This window comes from Palaemon carinicauda, chromosome 37 (genome assembly GCF_036898095.1).
Source record: "Palaemon carinicauda isolate YSFRI2023 chromosome 37, ASM3689809v2, whole genome shotgun sequence".
Lineage (NCBI taxonomy): Eukaryota > Metazoa > Arthropoda > Malacostraca > Decapoda > Palaemonidae > Palaemon > Palaemon carinicauda.
In genome coordinates, this window is record NC_090761.1 from 75,323,539 (window position 1) to 75,332,610 (window position 9,072).

General features: G+C 33.6%; 1 protein-coding gene across 1 annotated transcript; it reads right to left on the bottom strand.

The window, feature by feature from the left end:
• Nucleotides 1-2,458: 2,458 nt before the first annotated feature.
• LOC137629384 (uncharacterized) lies at nucleotides 2,459-7,241 on the bottom strand. Its single transcript, XM_068360635.1, has 3 exons — nucleotides 7,025-7,241; nucleotides 6,518-6,884; nucleotides 2,459-2,570 (listed from the first exon to the last, which is right to left on the bottom strand). Exons 1-3 carry the CDS (start codon nucleotides 7,239-7,241, stop codon nucleotides 2,459-2,461), a joined length of 696 nt encoding a protein of 231 aa, XP_068216736.1.
• Nucleotides 7,242-9,072: the final 1,831 nt, after the last annotated feature.

Genomic DNA, 9,072 nt, shown 5'->3' on the forward strand with positions numbered 1-9,072 from the left:
TTTTGTGTATTATATTATCTCCCTTATATAATAAAGGACAAGTTATGGTGGCCGATGTGGTAATGTCCCTGACTGGTGATTGCCAATACTGGGGTTCGAGTCCCACTCAAACTCGTTAGCTCCTTTGGTTGCTGCAACCTCACCATCGTTGTTAGCTAAGGAGGGGGTGTTTGGAGGATCCTATAGGCCTATCTGCTGAATCATCAGCAGCCATTGCCTGGTCCTCCTTGGTCATAGCTTGTGTGGAGAGGGGGCATTGGCGCTGATCATATGTATGTATGGTCATTCTCTCGGGCATTGTCCTACTTATAGAGCAATCTCACTGGCCCTTGCCTCTTCCATATATATATATATATATATATATATACTGTATATATCTTAACTGTCATGCTGAGGACCATTGCCAAACTTACGACTACTTGGTCTTTCCCTGCCCCATATGTAGGGTGAGAGGGATTAGTCATACCCTGGTAAAAGGGGAACCCTAAGAGGTACACTCGGAAACCACAATCTTCCACAAATTGGCCAAACTTCCGTGTTTTAATTAGGAAAAGGGGGAGGGCGTACGAAGGGTTTAATCTGCGTGTGTAAATATCTATTTAAATATTTATCCGTCGTTTTTGACTGGTTACCTACAATGGTCAATTATGTAATAATATCTTGGATAAAATTATTAACAACTCAGATTTCGATATATATAAAATAAGATAAAGATCATAGATGGAAAAAGAACAAAAGATTGACTATCTATTTACTCTATCTCTGACCCAATCTATAAACTCTTCTCTCCTCTTGTCATGATGTTTTTATTGGTACAATGTTTTATCTTTTTAGAATCACTGGAAGAGCTTGAAAGAATTTTAACTCTTGACTCGAAGTTCCTGGCTTTCTCCTTGACGTGTTGTTAATGACTTTCAGTTCGCATCGCTTTTTTCAAAACCTTATGTACGTGTATATATATATATATATATATGTGTATGTATATATATGTATGTATGTATATGTATATTATATATATGTATATACATATTTTTTGTGCATATATATATATATATATGTGTGTGTATATATATATATATATATATATTATGTTTTTCAGTTTATTTTCTCTTATTACTTTTTCTCGTATTATTTTTATCAATAATTGTCCTCTCTCTCTCTCTCTCTCTCTCTCTCTCTCTCTCTCTCTCTCAGAAGAAATCCCATTCCATATAAAAATTAAATATCTTGAAAATCATTGCACGTTTAAATTCGTTTTATTTCCATTCAGCTTTGAGGATCAAGGGTTTATAATTTTTCCCCAATTTTTCATTTTAATCCAATTAGCCAAACCATTCAAATGAACTATTGATATTCACAAGAGACTTAATTAGATATGTTTATTCAAAGTCATCTTTTGAGATCCATTAGTTCCCCTTTTTTTATTTGATGAAGGAAATAAGAAAAGTTTTCATCATCCTTGTTTATGATAAAGTATTCTTGGTATTCTCAAAGTTTTATTCCAGCTGTTACCAAGTTGTGGAATGATCTTCCTAATCGGGTGGTTGAATCAGTAGAACTTCAAAAGTTCAAAGTTGGAGCAAATGCTATTTTGTTGACCAGGCGGACATGAGTCTTTTTATAGTTTATTTATGACATTTGTTTTTGATGTTGTTAATAGTTTATATATGACATGTCTGTTTTGACGTTGTTACTTTTACAGTGGTTTATTGTTAATTTATTCTCTTCATTTATTTATTTCCTTATTTCCTTTCCTCACTGGGCTATTTTTCCCTGTTGGAGCCCCTGGGCTTATAGCATCTTGCTTTTCCAACTAGGGTTGTAGCTTGGATAGTAATAATAATAATAATAATAATAATAATAATAATAATAATAATAATTCTCTTAATGTTGTGGTATAGAAAACTCATTCTGGATTTTTCAGTCATTTGATTCCTTTAGATTGCTTTTGCTTAATTGGCTTCGAGGAGGATGAGGATAATGATGGTGGTGGGTGGTGGAAGCTTTGAGCTCAGAATTGCTAAGGCAATTAATTATTTTGATAAGATCTCCCCTATATGATAAAGAGCAAGTGTCTGGCTATATATATATATATATATATATATTTATATATATATATATATATATATAAGTATATATATATACATATATATATATATATATATATACTGTGCATATATATACATACATAAATATATATATATATATATATATATATATGTATATATTTATACATACATATATATATATATACATACATACATACATACATACATACATACATACATACATACATACATACATACATACATATGCAATGTATATATACATACATACATACATACATACATACATATGTAATGTATATATACATATATATTTAAGAGGGAGAATAGCAAGAGAGAAGCAGGGAATTAGATGGCAAGATATATATATATATATATATATATATATTTCTTCAGTTACGCTCGGCAGCATTACCAGGCGTATGACTACCTGGTCTCTCCCCATTCCTAGGGGAGAGGGAGTAGTCATTCCCTGGTGAGAGGGAGGTACCCCGAGAGGTACGACTGGAAACCGCAATCTCCCACTACTGAAACAGTCATATTGTAGTTAGGAATGTGTGGGAGTGCACATATCTATCTTAATATTTAGCCGTCAATTTTGACGGGTCGCCTACACTAGTCTTCATATACAGTAAATAGCTTTGGAATATGTTTCATTCTTGTTTTATATTTCGGATGTTATGGATATTGTGCACTGTAGATGTTGATTTATTTAGTGTGTTTATTTCAAGTCATAATTCAGTACCCATTTGCTTTATTTTTTATTCTTTATTTTCCTTTTCCGATTGTACCTTGAAATGGGCGATGTCCAGAAGCTAATTAAGGTGAGTACCATTGGACACATTCATTTTATATGACTGATTAAAAAGAAAAAAAAGTCTTTCTGTGTGGGGATATCTTAGCAGTGAAAGGGTTTGATAATTGCCATAATCAGGAAAGCTGTACTAGTCAAGGGCAACCATACTAGGTTGGTTTGCTGTGAGCAATCAGGTAAAAATCTCCCACAATCACCAATCTACACTATAGTCAATTTCTTTTAGCGATGCAGATTTGCACCGACTCGCAGCGGTGCCCTTTTAGCTCGGAAAAGTTTCCTGATCGCTGATTGGTTGGATGAGATAATTCTAACCAATCAGCTATCAGGAAAATTTTTCTGAGCTAGAAGGGCACCGCTGCCAGTCGGTGCAAATCTGCCTCGATAAAAGAAATGGACTAAAGTCATCTTGGTGAAGGAAATTGACCAAACCGCAGGCAAGAATTAACATGTCTGAGGCCTTTGTCCTGCAGTGGACTAGAAATGGCTGCATTTATTGTTGTTGATTTTAAAACTATAGATTGTTTATAATTACACAGTTTCCTTTTATATTGTAGCATTTCATTTAATTGGCTCTCTAACAATTACGGTACATGCAAATTGAGTATTATCACATCCTCTATATCGATGGGCCATGTTATTTTTCCTGGGCAAGTATAATAATGGGAAAAGGTTTGTAGTTTAATATTGGAAACATTTTAATTAATTTTGCTGATGGTGTTATTTCACAAAATACTAGTTTCTCTTGCTTAACAATCGAGCCATTTTTCAAAATACACCTGCGTTTGTAGTTATTCTGAAAATGCATTTTTCTTTATTTCCCTAATCGATTTTGATGATGAGTAAAATTATTTATCTCTCTCTCTCTCTCTCTCTCTCTCTCTCTCTCTCTCTCTCTCTCTCTTGCAATGAATAAATTTTTCAGATTCTTACCATTTGTGTATTAGTTTATTCATCTACAGAAAATGTCATTTCTTTATTTTCATCTGTTAACTTTAGACAAACTTGGTTCTGAGTCTTTTTATTATAATTTAAATGTGCTCTTTTTATTCCTTAGTTGTCTTTGCCAAAATCAAAGGTTTTACAAAGGGTGTTTCCACCACTTTCATCATTTATTTATTCATTTGTTTGTGAGCAACTTTACACTTTATCTACTGTACTGATTTTAAGCAAACTTTGTAGTCATGTTGGGTATGACTCAAGGAGGAGTCTGTAACAATTTGGATAAATTACATCCAAGTACAAGTACGGAGTAGTACTTTGAATATAATCACAATGCTAACTAAATGGCAAATATTTTGTTAGTTAATTTTTTGTTTGTGACCAACATTAAGCAAAAATTAAAGAACCTATTTCAACGAAACCTGGTGGACGTGTGGAGCATGGCCCAAGGAAAAATCCTTCAGATTTTGAAGAAAATACATTGCAGTACAATTACACAGTGGAGTTAAGAGCAAAATATGACTGCTTGGTGTGTCAAAGGCATGCTCTCTACTGAGTGCCTCTCTAGTCAGTAATTATTATTATTATTATTACTTGCTAAGCTACAACCCTAGTTGGAAAAGCAGGATGCTATAAGCCCAGGGGCCCCAACAGGGAAAATAGCCCAGTGAGGAAAGGAAACATGAAAAGTAAGAATAGTAACAACATTGAAATGCAGTAGAATGGTTTTGGGTTCATACGATTTCTGCCTTGTGTTATATGAAAGGCTCTCTCTTCATCTCATCATCAATTGAGTATTTTTGCTGTTCTTCTCTCAAGAACTTTCTTGGTTTTGGTGGAATTGATGCCGAGTGCCCCTTTAGTCATTGATAATGTTTCTTTGATTCTGTGACTTAAAATGTAAGATGTGATACTCGACAGCAAGTTTATTTTAGAGTAATGCATTAAGTCTGTACCTTCTTTAATTGCACAAAAAAATTGCACAAAGTCTTGTAAGTCTTTGGTGATCAATCTATACTGAAGAAGTGATTTAATTCTCTCATTCTACTTTGTTTCGAGTATTGTTCTCCCATCTGGTCTTCAGCTGCTGATTCTCATCTTAATTTGTTGGACAGAAACTTACGGTCTTTTAAATTTCTTATTCCTGATCTAGATATTAATCTCTGGCACCGTCGTTCAATTAGTTCATCATGCATTTTGCATAAAATTTTTCATAACTCTGACCATCCTTTACATTCAGATCTCCCTGGACAGTATACATTCCTGTTCATATTACTAGGTATGCCGTTAATTCTAATAGTTAGGCCTTCTCCATCTTGAGGCTCAATACTACAAAGTATTCTAGAAGTTTTATTCTAACCGTGACCAAGTTATGGAATGATCTTCCTTATCGGGTAGTTTAATTGGTAGAACTTGAAAAGTTCAGACTTGCAGCATATGTTTTTACGTTGAACAGTCTTACATAAGTGTTTTTAAAGTTTGTATATGAGATATAAAGATCTATTTTAATGTTGATACTGTTCTTAAATTATTTTATGTCAATTGTTCATTACTTCTCATATAGTTTATTTATTTCCTTAATTCCTTTCCTCACTGGGCTATTTTTCTCTGCATCTTGCTTTTCCAACTAGTGTTGTAGCTTAGCTAGTAATAATAATAATAATAATAATAATAATATAATAATAATAATAATAATAATAATAATAATAATAATAATAATACAGTAGAATCCTTTTTGGTTCTTAAGATGTCTGCCTTGTGTTAGATCGAAGGATCTCTCTTCATCTTATCATCAATTAAGTATTTTTCCAGTGCTCCTCTCAAAAGCTTTCTTGGTCTTGGTGGTGTATTGAGGCTGTTAATGGCACTGATACTTATTCTTTTGATAGAAAGTTGTTTATAGAACTAATCATTTTATGAAATAACATACATATAAATGAAAACTCTCTCTCTCTCTCTCTCTCTCTCTCTCTCTCTCTCTCTCTCTCTCTCTCTCTCAAGTGGTATCAAAATGACATCATTTTATAGATTTTTATTCCACAGACAGACACTTACATACAAAGATTGTACTCGGCGTCAATGACCTCAGATGTCAAGATGCCAGAAAATTTTAAACCAATCAATCAATCAATCAATACAAAGACTGTAATAAAATAACGTTTTTCAAATGAATCAGTGATACGCAAATATAAACAAAATCCTATTACAAACTCAGATTGATACACACACACACATACAACCACACACACACTCACACGCTAGTGTATGCAACCCATAAAAAATGATGGTCTAATATTTAGATGGATATGTATGCACATGCACCCCCTCTCACCAGGGTATGGCTACTCCATCTCCCCCTACCAGAGGGATGGGAAGAGCTCATCGTGACTGGAAAATATATATATATATATATATATATATACACGTATATATATATATATATATATATTTATTTATTTATTTATTTATTTACAACAACAAATGCAGATGTTTCTTGTTCACTGCAGGACAAAGGCCTGAGACATCTCAATTCATGTGTGGGGTTTGGCCAGTTTTCATCACCACCCTGGCCACTGCAGATTGGTTATGGTGAGAGATTTTGGTCTAGCACAGCTTTGCTGATCATGGCGATACGCAAACCCTTTCATTAGGTTAAGGTATACACACACACTCATACTAGGTTTCTTCTTCTTACTTGAATTTCCTTCTTCGTGCTCGATTTTCCTTCTTCGTACTCGTGTTTCCTTCTTCGTACTCGGGTTTCCTTCTTCGTACTTGAGTTTCCTTCTTCCTACTCGAGTTTTCTTCTTCGTACTCGAGTTTCACTTTGTGTTTGGGTTTCCTTCTTTGTACTCGAGTTTCCTTCTTCGTACTCGGGTTTCCTTCTTCGTACTCGAGTTTCCTTCTTTGTACTCGAGTTTCCTTCTTCCTATTTGAGTTTTCTTCTTCGTACTCGAGTTTCCTTCTTCGTACTCGGGTTTCCTTCTTCCTACTCGAGTTTTCTTCTTCGTACTTGAGTTTTCTTCCTTGTGTTCGGGTTTCCTTCTTCGTACTCGGGTTTCCTTCTTAGTTTCCTTCTTCGTACTCAAGTTTCCTTCTTCGTACTCGGGTTTCCTTCTTCATACTTGAGTTTTCTTCTTCGTGCTCTAGTTTCCTTCTTCGTACTTTAGTTTCCTTCTTTGTACTCGGGTGTCCTTCGTACTCGAGTTTCCTTTTTCGTACTCGAGTTTTTTTCTTCGTACTCGGGTTTTCTTATTTGTACTCGAGTTTCCTTCTTCGTACTTGAGTTTCCTTCTTCGTAATCGAGTTTCCTTCTTCGTACTTGAGTTTCCTTCTTCGTAATCGAGTTTCCTTCTTCGTACTTGAGTTTCCTTCTCGCTACGCGAGTTTCCAATCCATTTTTGCCCAAACATCTTCATCTTGAATAAATCAGATCAGCGATTATGGAGTAATGACACGAATCATCAATCAATCAGTGCAGATCTTTAAGATTACAGGACAGTTTCTCCTTCACTTCCTTTCCCTAATTACTTTATCACATCCCCTTCCCATCAGTGTTGATATATTCAATTTGAATTTAAAAGATTTATCGTTTTGCTCGCCATGAATACTTAGATTTAACCTTCCCCAACCCCTCTCCCTTTCCTAATTAGAACACGGCAGTTTTGGCATTTGTGGGATATTGTGGTTTCAAAATGTGACTCTTAGGGTATCCCCTCTCACCATGGTATGACTACTCTCTCTCCCCCCAACTCGATGGACAGGGAGGGTCGAGTGGTCATACATTTGGCAATGCCTCTGACCATGACCGGAAAGAAATTTTATATATATATATATGTATATATATATATATATATATATATACATATATATATATATATATATATATATAAACTATAAACTTAATCTTTATTATATAGGGAAGGATAATCTGATAGAAATAACTTTTGTTTGTATATATGTTAACTTAGTGTCGTTGTATTGATTTTTAAAACCAATATTCTCTTTTATTAATGTATTAGTCTGTCCTGGATTTGATATTGGTTGTGTAGAAATTCTTGTCAAAAGGAAATATTTTACAATTCTTATCAAAATTTGGTTTACTTTTGAAATTCTCTGTTGCAAAGGGATTGCTTCACAAATATTTGATATATTTGTCTCAGGCGGTTTAATTGATTCAGAGCTGCATCTGTGGATTTTGCATGGGAATATGTTTTTTAATGTTTTGTGTTATTCAGACTTTTTAAGACATGTGAAAGCGTTTATTCACTTTCCGTGCTATTTAGTCTTTTTAAAGACCTGAAAATATTTATTCACATTCCCTGTGATTTAGACTTTTTAAAGACGTGAAAATGTTTATTCACTTTCCCTATTATTTAGACATTTTAAGACATGAAAATGTTTATTCGCTTTCCCTATTATTTAGACATTGTAAGACATGAAATTGTTTATTCACTTTCCCTATTATTTAGACATTTTAAGACATGAAAATTTTTATTCACTTTCCCTATTATTTAGACATTTTAAGTGAAAATGTTTATTCACTTTCCCTATTATTTAGATATTTTAGGAAGTGAAAATGTTTATTCACATTCCCTGTTATTTAGACTTTTTAAAGACGTGAAAATGTTTATTCACTTTCCCTGTTATTCAGACTTTCTAGGATATTTGACAATTTTTATCAACTTTCACTGTTATTTAGACTTAAGTGAAAATATTTATTCAGTTTCCCTGTTATTTAGACTTTTTAAGACATGGAAAAAGGTTCATTCACTTTCCCTATTGTTTAAACTTTAAGATACGTGAAAACGTTTATTCACTTTATCTGTTATTTAGGCTTCAATCATGTCTGATTTTTTATAATGTCTTTAATGGCAAAGGCATTTCATAACCTATGTGGTTATTTCATCTCGGTCAAATATTGTGATTTGGGAGAACCTTCAACTGAAACTAGAATGACTGTATTTTCAAAACACGGCTTTAAAATGTATTCTACCTCACACTTTGTTTGCCATGTTTTTATTCATGGAAGGCTTCAGCCCTGAAATGCATTAGTAAGCAAATAGTCGCGGATATGAACTGTGATGTTAGGATATTTTCTATTTTCCTGAGAGAGAGAGAGAGAGAGAGAGAGAGAGAGAGAGAGAGAGAGAGACTACCTTTCAGCATTGTAGTTACATCAAAATCAGGAGATACTTTCTAAGGAAATCTTGTAACTGGAAAATAAGTTGTTTTGAAAACTAACAATAA

What these genes read in the sequence shown, in the direction of transcription:
- LOC137629384 (XM_068360635.1), bottom strand. Translation starts at nt 7,241, where the DNA reads ATGAAGATGTTTGGGCAAAAATGGATTGGAAACTCGCGTAGCGAGAAG. An exon ending in GTACGAAAAAGGAAACTCGA is followed by an intron (nt 6,885 to 7,024) that starts GTACGAAGGACA and finishes GAAACTAAGAAG; the next exon opens with GAAACCCGAGTACGAAGAAG. An exon ending in GCACGAAGAAGGAAATTCAA is followed by an intron (nt 2,571 to 6,517) that starts GTAAGAAGAAGA and finishes TGCGGTTTCCAG; the next exon opens with TCGTACCTCTCGGGGTACCT.